General features: G+C 34.1%; 4 protein-coding genes across 6 annotated transcripts; 3 read left to right on the top strand and 1 right to left on the bottom strand.

Moving 5' to 3' along the window:
* The first annotated feature begins 844 nt into the window (after positions 1-844).
* On the top strand, positions 845-2954 carry LOC107459926 (ACT domain-containing protein ACR11). The gene is made up of 10 exons (XM_016078237.3): positions 845-1058; positions 1126-1189; positions 1269-1397; positions 1477-1571; positions 1756-1840; positions 1930-1989; positions 2077-2132; positions 2213-2318; positions 2396-2464; positions 2561-2954. The coding sequence occupies exons 1-10, from the start codon at positions 931-933 to the stop codon at positions 2621-2623; spliced, it is 855 nt and encodes a 284-aa protein (XP_015933723.1). The 5' UTR covers positions 845-930; the 3' UTR covers positions 2624-2954.
* Positions 2955-7731: 4777 nt separating this feature from the next.
* LOC107459740 (metal transporter Nramp6-like) lies at positions 7732-11353 on the top strand. Of its 2 annotated transcripts, XM_016077989.3 has the most exons (14): positions 7733-7895; positions 7995-8182; positions 8269-8347; positions 8438-8478; positions 8558-8636; positions 8731-8835; positions 9021-9130; positions 9284-9465; positions 9556-9625; positions 9769-9942; positions 10088-10192; positions 10324-10455; positions 10548-10643; positions 10755-11353. In XM_016077989.3, the coding sequence occupies exons 2-14, from the start codon at positions 8024-8026 to the stop codon at positions 11094-11096; spliced, it is 1674 nt and encodes a 557-aa protein (XP_015933475.1). In that variant the 5' UTR covers positions 7733-7895; positions 7995-8023; the 3' UTR covers positions 11097-11353. The 2 variants fall into 2 exon arrangements, with proteins under 2 accessions (XP_015933474.1, XP_015933475.1); XM_016077988.3 differs by having other exon boundaries at positions 7732-8182.
* Positions 11354-11518: 165 nt separating this feature from the next.
* Positions 11519-13808, bottom strand: LOC107459741 (cinnamoyl-CoA reductase 1). The gene is made up of 5 exons (XM_016077990.3): positions 13587-13808; positions 13359-13513; positions 13079-13264; positions 12646-12998; positions 11519-11945 (listed from the first exon to the last, which is right to left on the bottom strand). Exons 1-5 carry the CDS (start codon positions 13708-13710, stop codon positions 11762-11764), a joined length of 1002 nt encoding a protein of 333 aa, XP_015933476.1. The 5' UTR covers positions 13711-13808; the 3' UTR covers positions 11519-11761.
* Positions 13809-19377: 5569 nt separating this feature from the next.
* LOC107459912 (probable CCR4-associated factor 1 homolog 6) lies at positions 19378-20991 on the top strand. 2 transcript variants are annotated; one of them, XM_021128146.2, is made up of 2 exons: positions 19378-19625; positions 19722-20991. In XM_021128146.2, exon 2 carries the CDS (start codon positions 19747-19749, stop codon positions 20566-20568), a length of 822 nt encoding a protein of 273 aa, XP_020983805.1. In that variant the 5' UTR covers positions 19378-19625; positions 19722-19746; the 3' UTR covers positions 20569-20991. The 2 variants fall into 2 exon arrangements, with proteins under 2 accessions (XP_020983805.1, XP_015933705.1); XM_016078219.3 differs by having other exon boundaries at positions 19379-19625; positions 19706-20991.
* Positions 20992-21395: the final 404 nt, after the last annotated feature.

The raw sequence follows: 21395 nt of genomic DNA, 5'->3' as shown, positions 1-21395 counted from the left end.
ATATTATTATTTTAAAATATTAATAATAATTTGTATCTATATATATAAAAATGTGTACATATAAAATATATAATTTGTATTTATATTTATTTGAATTTGTACACAAATTAACATGGTTTATATCCATATTTATTAAAATTGACACACATAAATTAGTATAATTTATTTATTGAAAATAATTTAACATTTGTGTTAGTTAAATATTGACCAAAATTAATAAAAGAATACCGGTATCTAAGACCTTTTGGCTACCCAATACTAACTAGGATGTAATGTTAATTGGGAATGAAATTGGTGCAAGGGTGAAGTTATTAAGGCATCACAGTCGCATAATCCTTCTTCCATCTCAATCATGCTGAGATGGTTTTCTTTTTTAATATGTATGCAATTTGACCTTATACGTATTTAGAATATAATCATATGAATATTAATATCAGTTTAGTTGTTAACTCACTAGTTTGATTTAAGTAAATATTATGAATATCGTGTATTTGTGAATAAATATATATAATGTTTAATTTATTTTAATATATATTTTATATTTTAATATAAACTTTTATTTTCTAAAAGTATTATTTGATATTTTTCTAATATTTGCAAAAATTATATCAAAATAAAATTTTTAAAATATTTTTTGAGAATATATATTTGATGTTAAGTAATTTTAATTGTGTTTTAAAATATTTTAAAGATGGAAACAATTTTATTAGCGAGTTTAAGTGTGAGGAGGGACCAGTTTTATAGAGGGAGAAAACAAAACATGGGACGGTTGATTCAGTGTTCACCAAAGGCGTCGCTTTAGGTGCACTTGTCCCTAAAGCTTAACAGGATTACGAATGGACGTCACCCATTCAACTCTAACAGATAATGCACTCTTTCTTTCTTTTATTTTCTTCTCTCTCTCTCTCTGTAGTTTGAACTAAGCGAGAAATGGCTGTTGCTATGGCTGCTTGCAGTCTTGGGCTTCACTTAACTACTGCTGACAACAGCTTCAGCATCAGACCTCTGGATAAAACCATTAGCATTGCTAAAACATGTTACATTCTTCACAAAACAAGGTACGAATCACGAACCTGCTAGCTTCATACACATTTAAAACTTGAACGATTATTGTAATTTTGGCAGATGGTCATCTTCGAGAATTACAATCATCCGTCGAGCAACACCTCTAACCGATGTGATGAAGGAGGTATTTAAATACAGTAGCATTTGCACGTGTGAAAGGCATGCAACTATTGACTATTGACACAGACTAAACTAATAAACAGGATGGAAATCAAGGTGATGCGGATGCTATCGTTCCTACTCCCATTGTCATAATAGATCAAGATTCCGATCCAGATGCAACCGTCGTCGAGATTACCTTTGGTGATCGCCTTGGCGCTCTTCTTGACACTGTCAGTACTTATCAATACTAACACTACATTATGTATTTTATTCCTACACCATTTATGACGCTTCCATGTGCTGCCGCAGATGAATGCGCTCAAAAATTTAGGCCTCAATGTTGTTAAGGCAAACGTTTTTCTCGACTCCTCTGGCAAGCACAACAGGTTTTCCATTACCAAAGCGTAAGTATTATTATAGCTGTATTATGAATGGCTTAAGTATTTAGCAATCATCAGTGGAGAGATGTATAACCATTTATGTAGCTTCCATGACCGTTGGCACAACAAATCTTGCTTGATTCTATTGCATCTGCACCTTTATTTGAAACGGAAATTATCTTAAGGCTAAGGCCTTTATTCTATGCAGTGATACCGGAAGAAAAGTAGAAGAGGCAGAGTTGTTGGAGGCAATCCGTTTGACAATCATAAATAACTTGATTCAGTATCACCCGGTATGCTTCCTTCTGAAAGTATAACTATTCTGGTTTGGTTAAACGACATCAATTCTTCTAATTAGATCAACACATGTATATGTATCAAGGAATCTAGTGCCCAATTAGCTCTGGGAGCAGCTTTTGGACTTGTGCCTCCAAAGGAGCAGGTAAATTATGAATTTTTCATTCTTTCCTAAGTAGCAAGTGCATGCATATATGTCTCTGAATTGAATTGAATTTGAAAAAATGATCAGGTAGATGTGGACATAGCGACCCATATAACAATATCTGACGATGGCCCTGCTAGAAGGTGATGGATGGATGCTTAATCACTTGTTATTATGTTCCAAACAGAAAGTTCTGATTACAGATTATAGTGTTGTCTTGCAGTTTGCTGTACGTGGAGACAGCTGATAGGCCCGGATTACTGGTGGATCTGGTTAAGATCATCACTGACATTAACATTGCTGTTAAATCCGGGGAGTTTGACACAGAGGTACTTTATAATTTATGTGCAAACTGCAAAGTAATTAAGCTCCGAATGACACACACATATATGATATATGTATGTAGGGGCTGTTGGCTAAAGCAAAGTTCCATGTCAGCTACAAGGATAAAGCCATCATCAAGCCTCTCCAGCAGGTCAGTACTTTTCTTGATTAGTATATTCATTCATACAGATACACGCATTGTGATAAATGAAATACAGAAACTTTTTTATTTTTTTCATAATGGCAGGTTCTTGCCAACAGCTTGAGGTATTACTTGAGGCGACCTTCAACGGAGGAAGCCAGTTTCTGATCCAGCCAACGCCTATGCCTGCGCTAATGTTATGGATCGATTGGTGGAATGCGCGTATAGCCTATAATATCCAACTTCATTCCAATAGCATGGAGAAATTCAAGTGAAATATAGCATGTCTTGGCAATTTACAGTGCTGGACATGTATCATATGGGCAGCAAGATATTAATATGGAAGTATGGAACCAAATTTAAAGCCTGATCCATGCTCCTTACTAATTACTATGCTATTGCTATCACACCTCAGTTGCCAAATGCCAACTCCTGTTATTAGTTCTTAGCACTGTATAAGTCCCATTCCATTATTGATGATATTTGCTTTAATATGTCATTTATTGCATCTACTACAAAATCAACATTAAAAGCTTCATTTCTTTTATGAAAAAAAGTAAACAAATTAATCTGTCGGGTAATGTTAGAGAGACAAATTGAGTTGATCCTGTGATTAACATTATAAGCAACACGTTAATTATCTTAAGTTGATGCAGAGACATGCTAACAACTCAAATTTCGAATTAGTGGACGCTAGCCAGATGCCAACTTCAAGTTGCAAAATGACTCAAAACTTAGAGCATATATGCCTTTGATTCTCCTTTCTGAATTTCCCTTTGGAGGTCATATTCGATTTGCGCTATTTGCTCTATTGACATATGACAATGGCAAAACAAAAACTATTCTCGTAACACATGTTTGGTTAATCATCTTCTGAAATCTGAATATCATTTTAGACTTTAGTGTGCGAATCGCGGGAGGTTTTCTTTTGTTGGAATTAAAAAACCATTGTGGTAGCTGGGAGCCACTCATTTTTGTTTAGTGAACTGTAGATTTTTACGAGGAGGTTCTTCTTTGTTGCTTCGTGATACTGCAAATTTAGGTTGGATGTAATGTACACTGTCAAAACAGGTTATTAAAATAGAAAAAAGCTGTCTACCATGTTCTTATGGAAGGCATCCCTGTAAATAGTAACCTTGTTAAAAGAAAAATTATTAAAACTCAGGAAGAAGAAACGGCAGAGCATGAAATGCAACACTTTCTGAACTACGATAATATCATTTGGATTGACCTTGTTTGGGATAAAACATAAAAGTCTGATGGAAAGGGCCTATCATTTCCTGTAAGAAAGGTCTTAATCTATTAACAATCTTTTTTATTAGTATCTTATAAAAAATATTGCATAGGCTAATGGGACGAAACTCTTCTATGCGAGATAAATAATCGAGATAAATAATCGATTTCAGGAATCAAAACACCTAGAGTATCAAAAAGAGTGTGTTATGTGGTGAACTTTAAATTGCTATAAATAATTAGGAGTATATTTTGATGGTTATCAGTGATTAAGAGAATGAGGGGTTGAATCTTAGCCCTTCTTTTTGAGTAATATTTTTTTGCCTTTTAAGAGTGTTTTAGGAGATATTTCTACTTTTTGTCTCGTCACTAGTTAAGAGACATTTTCTTTTTGTCTCGTAACCGATAAGGAGATATTTTTCAATTTTGTCTCTTTCGTAACAGAAAGAGTAATGGAGTAGAAGAGAAAGAGAGAATCACACCAAGAAGTATCCTTGTTCAGCTGCTAAGTATAATGTAGTCTACCTTCAGTCTCCATCACAACAGTGACGAAATTTCACTATAATCAACTGATTACAAACTCCAATTTTTCCCTAGAAACTACCCTTTCCTATCCGAGACAAGTCCAGAATCTATACCCAAAACTAAACTTGACTTGTCACCTACCAAGCTTTCAACCGCAAAGTGCTAACCCAACTTGCAAGGGAACAAGTCCAAATTCTATCCCAACCTGAACTTGACTAGACCTCAATCTAACTTTCAACCGCAAAGTGCTAACCCAACTTGTAAGGGAATCCCCTCAGGATCATGATAACAAAACAGAAATACATACAAAGAATTTCTGAGATAATAATGGCTTTTTCTTTAACTATCTGCCTTTTTTCACTCATTGATTTTTTCTTACAAAAACTCACATTTTGCCTTTTACCAATGAAACACAGACATACTCACTGAGAAAAAGAAATATTCAATGAAAGTCATAAAGGAGAAGAATAAACAGTTCAAAAAGTTATGGGAATCCAAACGTGTGCTCTCACTCCTTGTCTCAACCCTTGGCCGTTCACCCTTATTATAGAAGGGGAAGCTTCCAAGGTTAAAACCGGTTCAACCAAGCCACCAACATCTTCTCCAACACAAGGGCCAGTTCGAATAGAGAGAAGAAAAAGGAAAAATCGAAAGCAAATCAACATGCATGTACCTCTCTCTCATCCCTTCTCATCAAACTTCATCAATCTGAACCTTCCATCTTGACTTTGTCTCCAAGAAAGAATTCTGACCCTTGATAAATTCTTGATCCTTGATTGCTCCATCTGTTTCATTTTTGCTTCTTCCTCCACATAGCTACCTTCTGTCTTGGAGGAACAAAAGTGGAAACGAGTTTCAGCACAAAAATCTTCTTCTCTTACCGAGGCCGATTGCTTCTATTCTTGACATGAAGATCTTGAAGCTTCTTTTTCACATCTTGCCTTTTGTGGCAAAAATCTCAACTACGCCATATTTCAAATCTTCTTTTTGCAAAGGCCATCATCAACCTAGTCTTTCGCTTCTTCGTAGCTTCACTGCTTTTCTGATAACTTGCATCTTCTTCTTTCCTGTTTGATATGACCGAAAACAAAGAGAGAAGATACACAACTTTTCAAAATATAATTAAATAAATTGAAATCCCACTCAAGGAGTGGAGTAACGTGTGGAACCATCAATGCAATCAACTCAATTTAATTTTCTTTTTCAGTTACTAAGACAAGTAATTAAACCAATTAAATTTTGAATTCCAATCCACAATAAGAATAGGAAGTAAGTAACTGTGGAGCTTTCAATACAAATAAATTGAATTGAATTGATTTTTGGTTAGCAAGGTATAAAGTCACATATGGCTTTTAGTTACTTAAGGTATGAATTTAATTGAATTGAGATTTGGGTTCCAGCAACCATGTCATGAAGACTTTCCAATGAGAGACTTATGAGATCACAGTATGGACTTTAGGAAGCTTTGGTTTCTTTTTTTAATTTATCATGGGCTTGAATTTGTTCAATGATCAAATTAGCTTGTTTAACTTTTAGCCCAATATAAAATTTAATTGTTTACCTGTACATTTGAACAAAAATCATCAAATAACCTATTAAAAATTATTAAATAAAATACTTAATAATAATTTTAATAATTTTTTAATTTATATTTTAATAATATTTAATTTGTTTTAATAGGCAGGGTGAATACTAAATAAAGGTTGAGTCAGTTCGGGATACTCAATCAGAATAATAGATGTGTTTTATGCAACAGAGTAGGTCCATCACTTGTTTCTTAGTTGTGATTTTGCTTGGCAGGTGTGGAATGCTTGGATATCTATATTTGGCCGGTTATGGTCTCTTCCAATATTGATGAAGGACCACTTTTTAAGTTGGACAGAAGAGCCGTGTAAAAAGAAGAATTGAAAGGAGCAGTTGAGATGCTTCTGTGCGATCATTTAAATGAAAAGAAATATGAGAATATTTCAAAATGAAAGAAAAGGTATAAAAAAAATCATCAATATGTCTGTGATTAGCTATAAAGAGTAGAAATGTGTGCTCTCTTCGTGTTATTGATGGCTATGCTAAAAATGACATAAAAAATTATTTATTTTGTGTTAATTTTTAGGTATTGTTCATCGGTTTATTTTTAATTTTTGTTTCATTCTATTATGTTGAGCTCTTTTATTTAAAAAAAAAATATTTGATCATCATTTTAATTTTCTAAACTCAACATATTTATCATTTGAGAATAGAAAGCATATTTTTAACCTATAAAATATGTATTTGGTGGTTATTCGTAGAAAAATTTGTATCGACTATAATTGCAGTTTGCCATTATAATTTATAGCAAATTCTGAAAACTAAATCTGTCAAACTATTATTAAACAATCAGACTTAGAAATTCAATGGATATTTAACTTGAGTTGAATTAAATATAATAAAATATTAAAAAATTTATTTTTTATATTTTATTATTTTAAACCAGTTAATTACTAAAACATGAACTAATTCGATAGATTAATCAATTTTTTGACTGATTTTTTTTATTTTTTAACCGATTCGTTATCAATTGATTTTTTTGTTTTAATCTGACTATATATGCTCAATTTTTAATTAATCTAATTTAACCAGCCGATTCATGATTTATATCATAATCCAAAATGGCATAATAATTATTAAAGGTAGAATACAGTGACAAGGGAAGTGTTCTTGAAAAGGATATTATTTTAATGGAAGAGAAAATTTGTGTATATTTGATATGTAAATTTAGATATTTAATTAATTATATTCCAACTCCTAGTGACTGTAGTACTGTACTAGGATGCTATATTCTTTCTGTGGGTCCAATGCTTGAACTTTTGGTGTTACGTGGCAACACGGCCTTTTCAGCTTTCTTTTCCATTACATGACCACTGATTCTGAATTGGTTCATTCCTCCGCTTTGCACCACACACACATCTTTCTACTTTCTAGTTTCTACGGTCCACACCGCCTTGCTTCCTCTCCCATTTCAGTGTATTACTTTCCAGTTGACAGTTGCTGCATTTCTTTCTGCTTTTGCAACCAAAAGAAAGAGACAAAATACTCAGTTTCAGTGGTTCCAAATGAAAGTTTATATATAAAATCATGTTATTTTAGGTTTGTTTCATTGGTTAATAAAGTCATAGTATAAATTATATACAGAATCATAATTAGGAACTTAATCAATATAGAATAACATGGATGTTGCCATGTTGGTTAGGATAACATGTATATAAGTTATCATCTAAAATAATAATAATAAAATTAAAAAATGTATATATACAAGTAGGTATTTAACATTAAATTGAACCGAGTCATTCTCTTAACATAAACTTTAAGAGTATGTTTGTTTTATTACGGATAAATTTTATGAACATCAAACTTATCAATAAAAATTGAACACATTTTTACTTCCAAAGAGGAGTTTTTAGATATATTAAAGAAAGATTGAAGAATATTGGGCAAAGTTGACATATTTTTGTTGAATTAAAAAAATAAAATAAAATAAAAACAGGGGAACGGAAAACAAGACAATATATAGGGGGAAGGGAGTGCAAATTAAAGCACAAAAAACGACAGGTTTATAATGACATAGGATTACGAATAGAAGAGAGAGTAAAAGACATATCGGCGGTGAGCTCAGTTCTGATTTCTGAAGGAAAGGAAGGAGAAAAAAGTTGGTATTTTGAGCGGTGTTGATATTCTGACCACTTAGGCAGCCACATAATTAGACATTGGTTAATGTTAATTTGAATCTGGAATTGGGTGGTTTCAGGTTGAGAGGATCAGTGTTAGTAAGAGAACATGGTTGGCAGGGGTGGTTCGGGGACTGGCTCTGGGTGTGGCTCTGCCTCTGGCTCTGCCTCTGGGTCTGTGCAGCCACAATTCATTGCGAGCACTGGCTCCAATACGAATACGCCCCTCATTGACAACTCAGATGTTGATCAAGTTGTTGTGCCTGATGTCAGTTTCCCTCTTCTCCATTTATCTCCCTCTCTTTTACTTGCACACGCCATTACTAAATTATGTTTCTTTTCTTGCATTTGTAGACCAGAAGCTGGAAAAATCTATTTTCTTACATGGGGCCTGGCTTTCTTGTTTCCATTGCATACATAGACCCGGGAAACTGTAAGATCATTATTCATCATTTTCTCTAGTACAGTAATAAATTGCAGACGTAATTAATATGCTTATCCATTTCTCCAAACAAATTCGCAGTTGAGACAGATCTTCAGTCGGGGGCTCAACATAAATACGAGGTGTGTATTCTTGTAATGCCAAACCAATAATGCTCAGCTCAATAGTTCCTTCGTTTCCTTTTCACATTTGTTTTATCAGCTACTTTGGATCATATTGGTGGCATCCTGCGCTGCTCTATTAATTCAATCCATGGCAGCCAATCTTGGGGTCGTCACTGGTACTTAAATCAATTTCATGTTATAGATACTTTTCAAGTACGCAAGCAACTAGCAATTTTCTCTTGTTTTTTGTTCACTCTCTACTGTTTGCAGGAAAGCACTTAGCAGAGCATTGTAGAAATGAATATGCTTGGGCTACCAACTTTATTCTTTGGTTTATTGCTGAAATTGCCATAGTCGCCTGTGACATTCCTGAAGGTATTCAGATTCATCTAGCAATTTTCTTTTATCTCATTTATTTGTGTAATTACCATGTTTTATAGGATACAACAAAGTCCATGACTTTAAAACATGCACAACCACCAACATAAAAGATAGATCCATGATTGGCAACCATATATTTCCATGTTTTGAAATCTTGATCTCTCACTCTACATGTGCAGTAATTGGGACAGCCTTTGCATTGAACATGCTTTTCAGCATACCTGTTTGGATTGGTGTTCTTCTGACAGGACTCAGTACATTGATCCTCTTAGCTTTGCAGCAATATGGGGTAGTTTTCTGTGTTCCATTCTTATCTGCTATTATATGACAGGGAATTTTTTGTATCCTGAACAAATTTATGGTCGTCATTGCATGTTATATTAGGTACTATCTATCTATATAACAACAATATGAGCCCGTTTCTGTGTTGTTATTGAAACAGGTTAGAAAACTTGAATTCTTGATTGCATTTCTAGTATTTACAATTGCTGCATGCTTTTTTGCTGAGCTTGGATATGCAAAACCTGTTGCTAAAGAAGTTCTGAAGGGTCTTTTTGTGCCAGAACTAAAAGGAAGCGGTGCTACTGGTCTCGCGATTTCACTCCTAGGGGCTATGGTTATGCCGTGCGTTCTCCCTGTCTTCTACAGCCATTTGATTTTTCTTTCCTTTTGAAATGTATTCTCAAGCTTTGTTTCTTTGTGAATTTGCCCCAGTCACAATCTCTTCCTGCACTCAGCTCTGGTACTTTCTAGGAAAATACCACGATCAGTTCGGGGGATCAAAGTAAATATCTATTTTAGAATCTCAGTTTATTCAGATAAATGATCGTGAATGCACAACTCTGCTGTCTGAATACAATTATCTGATTATGAAATATTCTGTTAAAGCAATATATTATGTCTTATTTAACATTTATATTTTGACAGGAGGCCTGTAGATTTTACTTGATAGAAAGTGCCTTTGCTCTTATGGTAGCCTTCCTCATAAACGTTTCTGTTATCTCTGTGAGCGGTGCTGTTTGCAATTCTTCAAATTTGAATGCAGAAGATCAGAGGAACTGTCAGGATTTGGATCTGAACAAAGCCTCCTTTCTACTTAGAGTGCGTCAAACCTGTCTATGTTTGTGTTACCTTTTGTCTACTGTTTTGTTTACTAGCATATGCTACAACAATTTGTTAATCTTTAAAGTTGGTAAGGTTGCTCATAATACTATCAATGACAATTACTGACATTACCACAATTCAGAATGTGTTGGGAAAATGGAGTTCAAAGCTGTTTGGAGTAGCTTTACTTGCATCAGGCCAAAGTTCTACTATAACAGGAACATATGCAGGGCAGTATGTCATGCAGGTAACACTGCTTTTATTATGGTTCTCCTAATGGTCTTTTGTATTAACAAATATTTTAGCTTTCCTGAGATTCACTTACATGATGACAAGCACTTTGAGGAATTAGTTATCTTGGGTTGTTTCCAATTTCAGGGATTTCTTGATTTGCGACTAGAGCCATGGGTTCGGAATATGCTAACTCGTTGTTTAGCCATAGTTCCTAGCTTGATTGTTGCGGTCATTGGTGGCTCTGCTGGGGCTGGCAAGCTCATAATAATTGCATCAGTAAGATGTCTTCCTTCCTTGTGGTATATATTTATTGGTCTCTCTTTGCTATAGCTGGTGCTGACGTCCCTCTTTGTCTACATTCTGATCAGATGATCTTATCATTTGAGCTTCCTTTTGCTTTAATTCCACTTCTCAAGTTCACAAGCAGCAAAACCAAGATGGGAGAGCATGTCAACTCTATCATGGTAAAAAGTTTGAATTCCATGTGATTGCATGGCATATGCTAGCCTTAATATCTTCCATTGGCCACAAGTTTTCTAATGTAAGTTTTGCTTTTGATTCTTGTTCAATTGCAGATTTCAGCCGTTACTTGGATAATTGGTTCCCTAATTATGGCCATTAATATATATTATCTATTGACTGGCTTTGTGAAGCTGCTTCTCCACAGTCATGTTCAAGTTGTGGCCAAGGTATTTTTGGGCATACTAGGATTTTCAGGCATGGCTGTATATTTGGCTGGAATAGTATATCTGGTACTTCGCAAAAATAACAAGGCTACAAGCCTTTTGACACTAACAGCACCAGAAATCCGGCAAACAGCAAATGAACAAGGCAATGCCTCTATCCATTCTCTCTCAAGAGAAGACATAGTAAGCATGCAATTGCCTCAAAGAACTAGTCCTGTTGATCTTGACTGACTCCACAATTACATGGGTTTAATTTGGTTTGAGGGGGTATATATGCATAAGGATTCCAATTCCAATTTGGAAAATAAATATGCAAAAAGATAAAGATCTCTTTAGTGTTTAGGTTTCTGTATGAGGTCACTTGGTTGGAATTGCTAAGCTTGAAGCTGCTGATTTTCATGTGCAAATTCCAAACTTTGTTCCCTTTGCTGCCTTAGTTGACCAATGAAATTATGTTAAAAAATCAGCGATCATCTCATATTGCATCGTGATTAGTATGTACAGTCAGGGTTATCTTATTTTTAACTCTTTCTTTGGACTTTTAAATAATATTTAACAGGGCTAAAAATCTTCTCCCATATCTTGGGCACTGATACGATGTCACTGCTGATTTTTCACAATTATGAAATGCGTGGTTATTATATAAGAGAAAGTAACGGATACTATACTATTATTCATTATAAAACCATTCATTAGGTTCAGAGAATGCAACACCTGATGCATTTCATGTCTTTTTACAACATCCAAATAAGGCCTTCTGATATTGTATTAGAATATATATTCCACGGAAAACGAGATTTCTAAAAGCTGCATCTTCTCGTCCTTAATTAATTTTGTTTTAGAAAAAATTAAATTGCATCGAAAGATGGTAGCAGGTACTAGTAGCTGTAGCTGATTTATTTTTTAACTTGAACAGAATCTTGTTCCTTATTGGGAATAGGAAGGTGGCCCTTCTCCTGTAGGCTCTTAACCGTTTCATATAGACACTGACTCACTGGAGTGAATTCTAATCCCAAATCCTTCAGCTTTTGGTTAGAGAAGGTGTAGGGCTTTGCTCTTGGATTCTTTTCGTCGGAACACCTGCACGTGCAAAATATGAAGTTAGTTCGGAGTTTCTGAAAGTGAAAGGCATTCTCAAAGTCAGCACAAATTTGTTTGGATGAAAATCTTCCTTCTACTTTAAACACGTGACGCGTGCCTGACTAAACATAAAATTTGAGCGTTTGGTAAGGATCCAGCATGGCCTTTCATTAATGGAACACGGTAGGTATGGGGACTGAGTGCGCCAACATGAACCAAGTATTAGGAATCTGACGGGGACATGGGGGTTGGTGAGAAATCGACCATTGAAAAGTTCTAATGCTTAGGCTATGGATAATTACTCTTGAGTCTATCCTTTTTTGGGTAGAAAATAGGGATCGGGTTAACAAGTCAAAGTTGGTATACCTACTGCTGGCAGCAGCTTTCGCGTAGGGTAACATTTTTTAATTCAAAATTCGAAATCAAGAGATTGTAACCTTTCACTGACTATGTTTTTGTATGGACTAACACTAATATCATTCCCGGCGTGATACCACTTAGGCGTTGTTATTATACATTATTAAAGGCACCAAGTATTTCTAGTTAGAATACACTGAAACATGGGAGCTGACGTGCCTAAACATTTATATATTTGAAGGCCTATGTCATTGTCCAACAACTCTGATGGGCCTGTGAGGTGGTGGTTGCCACAACATGACAACAACTCGAGAATATGCAGAGAGAATAAATTAGTACTTACTTGGTGGGAACAGGGTAGTCGGGGAAATGCTTGGCAAGAATTTGAACGAGGTCGCCGCGGTGGAGGGAACTTTCGAGGCAGAGGTATCGACCGGAAGCAGAAGGGGTCTCGTAGACAAGTATGTGAGCTAATGCGACATCCCTGACATGGACATAGGCCTGAGTGGCATTGGCATAAGTTTTGGCGGAGCCAGTGAGGTACTTGAGGATGTGAATTGTACTTGCATTTATGGTTGGCTGCAGCAACGGTCCAAGTACCAACACTGGGTTCACCACAACCAAGTCCACCCCTTTCTCCTTTGCCTCTTCCCATGCTGCTTTTTCTGCCACTGCCTTTCCATAGCAATACCAGTTCTGCCCCAATTCAACATCAAACCCCACTTTACTACTTTATTATTATCATCATTAAAAAAAACCAACAAAAAAAACCTTACCTTGGTGTTCTTGCAATACTCTAGATCACTCCAACACGATTCATCCACCACCTCGTCCATGCTCCTCGCTGGGTCCATATACACTGCGCCAATTGATGAAGTGAAGACCACGCGTCTCACTTTAGCTTCCGCAGCTGCTATAATCACATTCTTGGCTCCATTTACCGCCGGCTCCACCATTTCCTCCTGCATTTAATTTAAATATAAAGCACGCCCAGTTGTCGACTTGTTGAAATGAATTATTAATTTAAAGAAAGAAAGAAAAGAAGAAGGTACTGACGGGGTTGTCAGTGACGGGAGAAGCAGTGTGAAAGACACCATGGCAACCGTGAATGACGGCCCTAACAGAGTCAAGGTCAAGGAGATCGACCTTGTGAAGAGTGAGCCTCTCCGCCGCTCCTTCCAACTGCATCAAGTGTCCATTCTTCGGATCATCTGCCAGTCAAGGAGCCATTAATATTTCTCGTAATTAAGACGGTGAAATAAACATATAATTGAGGATGCATGCCTGGGTTACGCAGGGTTCCTTTGACAGAGTAACCTCTTTCAAGGAGGAGTTTGACCATCCAAGAGGCGATGAAACCTCCGGCGCCGGTTACACATATGGTTTGCCCAACACCACCGGCAGGCATCTTCTTCGTTGCTTTAATTTTATTCCTTAGCTTCTGGGAGAGACAGAAAGAGATGATGATATGATGCTGATGTCCAACAACACCTAATGCCCACTATGGATAGTTGGATACTGCTTTTATAGAAAAATAATTCCCTCCCATCACACTCACGACTCTCACCACCGCATTCACCTACCACCCTCAAATTATATTATATTTTCTTTCTTTAAATAACTCTTCCTTATTACGAGTACTTTTTAATTAGGAAAAGTTTAGGAGCCAGCAATTTTATTACATTTTGACTAACATGTGATCAGCAGAGAAAGGTGAGTCATTGGATGAAATCTCACACCAATCTCACTCCATCAAATCATCATTGATGACTAGTTAATGGCTACCAATCATAAATGTTGCTGCCCCCTAGCATTGCTTTTTTAATTATTTAAGAAAGAAATATATAGGCAGGTAATGAAAATATTAAACAATGGTGAGTAATTTAGAAATGTAGTGTATTTTATTTAAAGAGAACTACTCAAATGAATATGCAAAAAACATCTTTTTATGAAGATACTTTGTATAAAAGTGTGATTTATTGATTTGACCACACTTCAAATAAAAGCAACACTTTTATAACATATTAAAATATAACCTTACAATCTATCGTTCAAGGGTCAAAAAGAAAAATGATCACATAAAGACAATTATAATATCTTCATGGGAGTACCCACCTTATTTAAATTGGGTCAATTTTAGAATTTATTGTTCATGTTGTTTAATTTATTAATTTCAAATTTTAAATTTTAATAATATAAAAATAAAATATTAAATAATATTAATAAAAAAGTGTTACACAAATAATATTTTTCTAAAAGCAATACTCCTGTTTGGTAAGTGTTTAAATTATCTCTATTTGTGTTTAGATACACGGACGGCCTTTACCATAAGTTTAACAATGGTAAAACATAGAATACATGTTTTGTCATTAACAATTGTTAAAAATTTTAAAATTATTTTTAAATTTTATTTTATTTTAATTTTATTCAAAAAAAATTATTTATATTAAATATATCTCTAACAATTAAATTTTAAAAAATTTAAAACTAATCTAATAATAGATGAAAATTATGGTAGATTTGCGAGCTGATCTTATGAAATTATTATTGAATTTATCTTAAATTTTTTTGAAAAATTACTTACTAAAAATATATTTGATACAAATGTAAACTTTTAAAATAAAATGAAAACAAAATAATTTTTAAATTTATAAAACTTCAAGAATAAAAAATATATTTTATCTAAAATTCAAAATATCTTCCTCGAATATTTACTTTTTTTTTTCTTTAAGAGTAATGTCATATCTAATTATGGAATTTAGATTCTTTAAATTTTGAATTTTATTTTAGAGGATAAAATGTAATTTTTTACTATTTATTTTACAGATGACACCAAAAAAAATATGAAATAGAAACTATTAAAGTCAAGGGTGAGACATCTCAATTTATCTTTTAAAATAAAAATTTAAAATTTAGAACATCCAAATTTCTAATTATGTTATTTTATATGGTATTTTGCCAATTTCTATACATGTATTATGTATATACAACAAACTGCGTGTTCAGGGGGGAGATAACATTCATAGTTTCCAACTAAAATTAGCGCAAAATCCCTGTGTGTTGTTGCCATTCATTGAATTCTTACCATCCTCATGTGACTTACCCAAAAGAGAAAGAGAGAAGGAAAGAGGAAAAACAGAAAGAAGCGCGGGGAGGTTGTGAATCTTACAACTTATCGGACTCCATAGTTTATACAAGCTACTGAGTCTAAAAGGTAGCTCAATCCAAAGTCAGTGGAAACTGGTAAGATTTAATAGCAGTACTTTGTAGAATAGTTAAATAATCAGTTAATCATCAGATATTCACATGTAACAAGAACAGTAAGTGATCTCATACAAAATGTCATTTGAGTGACCGACTCACTCGCCAATTTAGTTGTGGGCAATTTTATAGTGTCTTTTGATTGGTGCTTAACTTTTGTCTAAATTATCTTTAATAGTAATTTTAAAATATTTAAAATTTTTTAATTTTTATACTTTTAAATTTAAAATTAATTATTTTATCTATTTTAGTAATTAGACAATACCTTTAATCTAATGGTTTTCTAGCATTCTTAAGCCAAAAATCATCCCAACTACTCCCATGGTCTGTGGTTCTTCTTTTTTTTTAAGTGTAGAATCAAAGGGTTGGTGAGTATATTTTTTATTTTTCTATGTCTGGTTGGTGAGTAATTGATTGGACTTCTTATTTTCTACTACTCGTATATTACATGTGTCGTCACTCGTCAGCCATCGCCAATATTGGTCTTCTCAGATGTGCTGTGCTCATTCCACAAACCATTTATATTATATTATCCACTTTCACGTTTTAAAATAGAAGTTTCTTTACTTAACAAATTAAAAGGAAGAAGGGGAATATAACCATAGATGAAAGTAAAATCCAACCATGTAATTTGACTTTTTGTCATTTTTAAATCTCACGAGATAAATATTATATTATTATTATATTATATTTGTTTATTTAATTTATTTTGTTTGATTCGGTATTTTAAATTTTGATTAAGAAGTCACCAAAAAAATATTTTGATTAAGATATTTGTAACTAATTAATATAAGATATATTTATGTTTAAAGTTTTTTTAAATTGATAATAATATCTATTTTATGTTTTTGAATCAGTTTTTTTTAAGTAAGAGAAACTTAATTGAAACATTGTATCTTTTACGTGGATAACTTGAAATAGGTGGATTGAGTTTAAAGGATTGGCCCAAATGTTAATGAAAGGAGGTCTTTGACTTATTCACGATTGGGAGCCGCTGTCCGAGTTGTAAGTGTCAGAGAGTGGGGGATGATGGTACCTGCAAAGACACTCCGATGCCTAAGCTAACAAGGGACTTAGCAGGTTTAAAGTGTATTGGAACTTAGTTTTACCTGAATATATCAGTGTATTTATAGTGGTGATCCAATAACCACCATTGGAGTAGTTTCATCTTTGGAGGTGGATAACCGTCTTTTTATCTTAGAGTTGTTGGCGTATTGTTTTTGGAAGTAGGTTGAGAGATTTTAGAGACAATTACTTATTTGAATAAGTGTTATCTCTCATGTCTAGTCCGACCTCTTTGGGAAGGAGTTCATGTCGAATCCAACCTCTTTATACGAGATCGGGTGGATGGTGAAGACCAATCTATAGATTGAGTCTCTTTAACTTATTTTAGACTTGGGTCATAGTATTGGTATGAACTGTACCCATAACCTGTAAAAATTAATTACAAAAGATTGTTGACTATTAATATATCTAATCTTTTTTTTAATCTAAATCTAAATCTTTTTTATCATTCCTTAAATTTTGAAATAGGAGAATCTATCTTAGATAACAAATATGATTGATGTGTATATATATATCACATAACAATCACCTAGGTTAGTGGTGTTTCTTCTTAGTTTAGTTCTTGTTTACAAACTCTCTCTTCAATTTTTGAATCACTTTTTTTTTTCTCTCACCGTATTTTTCATCTGTTGCGGACGAGCGAAGTGACTACTCAACAAATCCAACTCAGTTTCTTTAATCACTTATTTAATTCCAACTTTTGGCATCAAGGTCAAGAATGGCATTAAGAATTGGCGAAAATAATCAGAATATTAACAATGAAAATCCAAAGATTAAGATGATGAAAGCACATAAGAATGGCACAGAATTATTCTTTTGTGGGAGATGCATGCTGTGATTTCAAATCATCATGGGAGATGTTTGAGACTCTTCAATGTGGCTACAATTTTTGTAATTTTTGCATGCATGAATACGTTATTTCATGTCTCAGGGGCAATATCATTATTTAAAATGCAAGGTTGAGTATGGACCTAAGCGTTTCTACTCTCTTCTTCCACTTGAAGTGTTCAAGAGATGGCAGAGAGTCAGAGAGTGATCAAAGATTGTAATACTCCTATTTTAGATAAATAATTGAAGAAGCATATTTATGTTGATGATGATAAAAAGAATAACGATGTTAAAGAAGATGCTACAGTAGTGATTGAATCGGATGATAATGATGATTATAAATATATCAACGACAATGTGTATAATGTGGACAATGAAAGTTTAAAAAATATTAAAAATATGATCATTACTGTTATATTGTCTTATCAGATTATGCTTTTAGGATGTGTGAGTTCCTAATACTACCCTTATTAGAATTTGCATAGACCTTATAATAAGTAATAAGATTATATTATTAGAAGTGCGACCATATTTATATAATATCTTCGCTTTTGGCTATTTTTATTTAAAAAAGAAAACATAAATCATATCAAATTTACTTTTTTTTTTATCCTTTGGTCATTCACATCAAATTTACCTGAAGTCTAGAATCAAACAGTGAAAAGAATTGGATTGAAATCTGTGTCCAAACAGTCTAAGCTAGAACTAAAAAAAAGATGAAAACAAGATAGAATTTAATTTCCGATAAAATTTCATTCAACTTTATTAAGATAGAAATAAACAAAAATACATTTGTTTCACATGTTGCAAAACAACATCATAGGCTTGATAAGGCAAAATCCTGTAAGAAAATACTGCAACATGAATATTGTGAGAATGTGAGAAAAACCAATCCAACAAACATTCCAATTTTAAGATAATATATTTTGTTTAGATAAAGTAAAATTACTTTTGGGGATTTAGTTATCAAAAACAGTATCATAATATTTTATCGCAAATATATTTTTGATAGAAAAATAACTATCGTTTGATAATTGAGAATTATTAAATAATTTAATAAATTTGACTAAATTTTTATTTAATAATTTTTAATTACCAGTTTTACATAAAATTAATTGCAGATAAATTTTTACTATTAATAAAATTTTTTAAATATTTTATTTTAATAAATAGACAATAAATATATTAAAAACACAGTTTTACATTTTTTGTATAAATTTTTTAGTTGATAACTTTAACTTGCCTAAATCCTAAAACCAAACTAAACAACTCTAATTACTATGTACGAATTGAATTTTGCTCACCAAATTTTTTCTTGGGAGAAAGAGTACAGTTGTGGATCTCCAATTGTTCTTATAAGAAAAAATACTATTCTAAAATATTTGGGAAATTTTCGAGAACGTTTAATCTTGAACATTTTATTAATAATAAGATAAAATTAACACGAAAAACATATATCTGCATGTCTTTATTTATAGTAACGTTTTTAAAAGAAAAAGTATGGAAAATCAATGCAATTGGTGTATAATGTGTATAATGATAGTTAATACAAAAATGAACAGCACTTTTGAAAATAAAATAAATGTGAATAATTTTTATTTTTAATTTATATTGAACCAAATAAATAATTTATTGTACATATTATACAGATATTTTATTGACTTCCTAATAAATTTTTTTTTAAATTGCGGTAACGAAGATAAAAATAATATAATTTTTTATTTTGGTACCTAAACAAAAAAGAAAAAAGAAAAACTTTGACCAAACAGAAAAAAATAAGGTGAAATTGGCTCAGCTGTGATTAATTTGAGATTAACCATATTAAATGTTTGAATTTTTTTTCTTGTGACGTTGAGTAGGGAGGTTGATAGAGGGAAATGGGAAAGGCGCGAAGAGAAAGCGGCAAAGCCTTCTCTCTCTTATGTTTGGCTCTTTCCACGTTAACGCCTTTCGTTTCTGAGGAAACAAACAAAACAGATTCAGAGAAATGAGATAAAAGGAAAAAGAAAAAATAAAGTTAAAAGACAATTCTGACCCAACTATATCCGACGACCTCTCTTCCCTTTGTCCCTTTCGTGTAAGAAACCCTAACACGGGAGAGAGAGGTCCGAATCTCTATACTGTACCCTACACCACCGCCATCCTCTTCCCTCGTGTCTTTCAGCCAAGGTCAGATTCCTCTGCCTTTCTTTCTTCAATTATTTTTGTTGTATGAATCGAATTCGTGGTAATTTTGAACCCAATTGAAGAGATCTGGCGCTGTAGCCGTGGGATCTGGAGCGTGGAGGGAATGCCTCCTGTCGATTCGGTCGAAATTAGGGAGGTTTGGAACCACAATGTGGAGGAGGAATTCTCCATTATCCGTGAGATCGTGGACGATTACCCTTACATCGCCATGGACACGGAGTTCCCGGGAATCGTCCTCCGCCCCGTGGGAAACTTCAAGAACAGTTATGATTTTCATTACCAGACGCTGAAGGAGAACGTGGACATGTTGAAGCTCATCCAATTGGGGCTGACCTTCTCCGACGAGCAGGGCAACCTCCCTAGATGCGGCACCTCCGACGCCCCCTGCATCTGGCAGTTCAACTTCCGCGAGTTCAACCTGAACGAGGACGTCTTCGCGAACGACTCCATCGAGCTCCTCCGGCAGAGCGGCATCGATTTCCAAAAGAACAACGCGGACGGCATTGACGCCCGGCGTTTTGGGGAGCTGCTGATGTCGTCCGGGATCGTGTTGAACGACAATGTGCATTGGGTGACGTTCCACAGCGGTTATGATTTCGGGTACCTGCTGAAGCTGCTGACGTGTCAGAACCTGCCGGAGACGCAGACGGGGTTCTTCAACCTCATCAATTTGTATTTCCCCACCGTCTACGACATTAAGCATCTCATGAAGTTCTGCAACAGCCTCCACGGAGGCCTCAACAAGCTCGCTGAGCTCTTGGAGGTCGAGAGGGTTGGGGTCTGCCACCAGGCCGGTTCCGATAGTTTGCTGACGTCATCTACCTTCCGCAAGTTGAAGGAGAATTTCTTTAGTGGCTCCCTCCAGAAGTATGCTGGAGTCTTGTATGGATTAGGGGTTGAAAATGCACAGAATACTACTCATTGAGACTTTTAAATCAAAATTTTAAAAAGATTATATTATATTTTTATTTTTATTTTTATTTATACATATGTTGAAATTAGATTATAAACAAAAAACTAAACAAGTGTTAAGAAATACTTAGACCTATTTTTGTTTGAGACCTTGGATGTTGGGTGAATGCAAACATCACTTGTGGAAACTTTTTGCATTATGCAGTATTTACTTATGCCTTCTGATACTTAAGTGCTTATTTTCAGTTGTGCCAAAATATCTCCTTAATTCTTAAATGATAATGCAGATTGCGGAGTTAGCTCAAATCATATTCTAGGTAGGACTTGGAACAGTCATGGTTGTTTTTGTTTCCATCCAATTTATTTGGTACGGTGGAGTTACTTTGTCTTTGTGCACCTTGATGCCCTGATTAATTTACCTTCTCTTCTCACTGTTTATGTTTTGGTTTAAATGCGGACAGTCTGGGAGCCATTTTTGGTTCTGATGATGATGAAACAAGATGAATCATTATCTCATTAGGGTTAAACTTCATGAGCTCCTGTTGTACCTCTCGGCTCCTGTCTCAGAATTCATCTCTTCCTTAATGTTCTTTGGGTTTTTACCTTCGACCAGTAAATTTCAGGACAAATTGTCCAATAAAGCTACAAATGTGGTTTGCCCTCAAACGTATTGGTGACGTTCTCCCTATTTGTTTCTGACTGTTTTGTTTGGGGAACAAAATCTAGGCATTTGATTTGAGTAGTCATTGGAAAAGCTAACTATCCAATCTCAAAGTGGTAGCGTCGTATGCAATACACATATCAGAGCTAGTACATTACGTTCAATTACATTACATTCAA

This window comes from Arachis duranensis, chromosome 7 (assembly GCF_000817695.3).
Source record: "Arachis duranensis cultivar V14167 chromosome 7, aradu.V14167.gnm2.J7QH, whole genome shotgun sequence".
In the NCBI taxonomy this organism is placed as follows: domain Eukaryota; kingdom Viridiplantae; phylum Streptophyta; class Magnoliopsida; order Fabales; family Fabaceae; genus Arachis; species Arachis duranensis.
The sequence above is the reverse complement of the archived record's forward strand: the minus strand, read 5'-3'. Positions and strand labels throughout refer to the sequence as shown.

Excerpts from the sequence above, each read along its gene's own strand:
- LOC107459926 (XM_016078237.3), top strand. The coding sequence starts at position 931 with ATGGCTGTTGCTATGGCTGCTTGCAGTCTTGGGCTTCACTTAACTACT. Across the intron at positions 1,398-1,476 it reads TTGGCGCTCTTCTTGACACT|ATGAATGCGCTCAAAAATTT; the intron begins GTCAGTACTTAT and ends GTGCTGCCGCAG. Across the intron at positions 2,319-2,395 it reads CCGGGGAGTTTGACACAGAG|GGGCTGTTGGCTAAAGCAAA; the intron begins GTACTTTATAAT and ends ATATGTATGTAG.
- LOC107459740 (XM_016077988.3), top strand. The coding sequence starts at position 8,024 with ATGGTTGGCAGGGGTGGTTCGGGGACTGGCTCTGGGTGTGGCTCTGCC. Across the intron at positions 8,348-8,437 it reads ATACATAGACCCGGGAAACT|TTGAGACAGATCTTCAGTCG; the intron begins GTAAGATCATTA and ends ACAAATTCGCAG. Across the intron at positions 9,131-9,283 it reads TAGCTTTGCAGCAATATGGG|GTTAGAAAACTTGAATTCTT; the intron begins GTAGTTTTCTGT and ends TTATTGAAACAG.
- LOC107459741 (XM_016077990.3), bottom strand. The coding sequence starts at position 13,710 with ATGCCTGCCGGTGGTGTTGGGCAAACCATATGTGTAACCGGCGCCGGA. Across the intron at positions 13,514-13,586 it reads AGGAACCCTGCGTAACCCAG|ATGATCCGAAGAATGGACAC; the intron begins GCATGCATCCTC and ends CTTGACTGGCAG. Across the intron at positions 12,999-13,078 it reads AGTATTGCAAGAACACCAAG|AACTGGTATTGCTATGGAAA; the intron begins GTAAGGTTTTTT and ends GAATTGGGGCAG.
- LOC107459912 (XM_021128146.2), top strand. The coding sequence starts at position 19,747 with ATGCCTCCTGTCGATTCGGTCGAAATTAGGGAGGTTTGGAACCACAAT.